General features: G+C 34.7%; 1 protein-coding gene across 1 annotated transcript in view; it reads left to right on the forward strand.

The window, feature by feature from the left end:
• The window catches only part of LOC111084115, a gene marked incomplete at its 5' end in the record, with an annotated part of 6783 nt that overhangs the window by 2045 nt on the left and 2180 nt on the right, over positions 1–2558 (forward strand). Inside the window, one exon of the mRNA XM_022380901.1 lies at positions 592–656. Within this exon, the coding sequence (XP_022236609.1) occupies positions 592–656 (65 nt within the window). The remainder of the gene's footprint in view (positions 1–591; positions 657–2558) is intronic.

The following is a 2558-nucleotide window of genomic DNA, read 5'->3' on the forward strand; positions in this document are numbered from 1 at the left end:
TTGAGCAGTAAGTACACGTATAGGAATTATCTCTATTAAAGTATCCTTGTTGAGCAGTAAGTACACGTATATGAATTATCTCTATTAAAGTATCCTTGTTGAGCAGTAAGTACACGTATATGAATTATCTCTATTAAAGTATACCTTGTTGAGCAGTAAGTACACGTATATGAATTATCTCTATTAAAGTATCCTTACTGAGCTGTAATTACACGTATATGAATTATCTCTATTAAAGTATCCTTGTTGAGCTGTAATTACACGTATATGAATTATCTCTATTAAAGTATCCTTATTGAGCTGTAATTACACGTATATGAATTATCTCTATTAAAGTATCCTTGTTGAGCAGTAAATACACGTATATGAATTATCTCTATTAAAGTATCCTTGTTGAGCAGTAAGTACACGTATATGAATTATCTCTATTAAAGTATCCTTGTTGAGCAGTAAGTACACGTATATGAATTATCTCTATTAAAGTATCCTTATTGAGCAGTAAGTACACGTATATGAATTATCTCTATTAAAGTATCCTTGTTGAGCAGTAAGTACATACACTTCTAACATCTGATTACTGATATTTTACAGATGTTCTGTTCCGCCAGTGGATGACCTACAGTAAAGGAATTTGTGAAAATAAAAGACATAGATTGGTAAGATTACAATACTGAGAGTAAAATTACTTAAAGTAAAAAATAAAATATTATAATACATTACTAGGATACGATCATTTCTAGCGGTCCATTTGCTATTAATATGACGTAATATTAATAAACGTTAATTAAAACTAGTTATCTGAATGTAATATGAAGTGACTTGTGTTATATTAAGTTAGTGTAATGTCAGATGGTGGAGTGCAACTTTGGAAATTTAATTTTACAATCCCTCACTAGAGGCCAGCACAAAAACTAAGTAATGATGGACTTTATTTGCAACATAAAGAATTTTCAGGAAAAGTTTATTTCATTATAGGCATATACTAGAACAAAAGCTACTTGTGGAAGAAGTAATATTTATTTTATTTTAATGGTTGTGAAACAGCTAATGAAGTTCCTTCTTTTCTAGAACTTTTTAATGTAAGTCCCTCAATTTTAATAAATCACCTTTTAGACTTTCTGGCCGCTTTGAAGTCGATATTTGCATGTCTCTTGAGCTGAAACAAAGACATATCAAAGCATATAAATTTGCTCGTATATGTTTACTGTTGGTTTCCGTTTCAATGCCTGTCGAACAATCACATCATGCCCATCAATACGAGCGTCAACAAATTTACGTAACACTTTTTCATTTCTGTTGCATATCTAGTTTTGTGAAAAATTTTCCTCCCTCCCTCCTCATTCTGAAGACAGAAGTAAGTTATAGATATCTTTATCTTTTCATACAGCACCTTGTCAATTGCCCCAAGTATGGTTTACGAAGAGTTTCTTCCCACCTCCTCAAACCAATTCCTAAATAAAACAGAAAGAAAGGACCATCTGTTTTACACAGCTGATCCCACTCTTTAAACCTTTATACTCTTCAGGGTCTGAATTTCACGGAAAATACATATCAACCAGAGTTGTAGAAATCTTAAGTATTGAATATGGAATATACATATAACCAGCCTGAAACATTTATATAGATAACAGGAAGCTTTATCCTGAAGATTATTATCAAGTGAACATGTTTTGGTTTTCTTAGAAAAGCTATATAAAAATAGAGATAATTCATATACGTGTACTTACTGCTCAACAAGGATACTTTAATAGAGATAATTTCTATACGTGTACTTACAGCTCAACAAGGATACTTTAATAGAGATAATACATATACACCATAGATTAACAGATCATATGGTTTAAATCAACTGGTAGTTTAGATAACATATAATGACGTAGCAGAGAATAATAATACAAATATAAGATTGTACCAGTAGAACACGAACCAGTCGAACATGATCCATGCACCAGTAGAACACGAACCAGTAGAACATGATACATGCACCAGTAGAACACGAACCAGTAGAAAATGATCCATGCACCGGTAGAACATGATCCATGCACCAGTAGAACATGAACCATGCACCAGTAGAACATGAACCATGCACCAGTAGAACATCAACTATGCACCAGCAGAACATGAACCATGCACCAGTAAAACGTGAGCCATACACCAGCAGAACACGAACCCCTAGAACAGTAGAACATGAACCGTACACCACCAGAACATGAACCATGCATCAGTATAACATGAACCATGCACCAGCAGAACATGAACCATGCACCAGTAAAACGTGAGCCATGCACCAGCAGAACATGAACCATGCACCAGTAAAACGTGAGCCATACACCAGCAGAACATGAACCCCTAGAACAGTAGAACATGAACCGTACACCAGCAGAACATGAACCCCTAGAACAGTAGAACATGAACCGTACACCACCAGAACATGAACCATGCATCAGTATAACATGAACCATGCACCAACAGAACATGATCCGTGCAATAGCAGAACATGAACCATGCACCAACAGAACATGATCCGTGCAAGAGCAGAACATGAACCCTCAGACGAA

This window comes from Limulus polyphemus, unplaced genomic scaffold (assembly GCF_000517525.1).
Source record: "Limulus polyphemus unplaced genomic scaffold, Limulus_polyphemus-2.1.2 Scaffold13740, whole genome shotgun sequence".
Taxonomy (NCBI): Eukaryota; Metazoa; Arthropoda; class Merostomata; order Xiphosura; family Limulidae; genus Limulus; species Limulus polyphemus.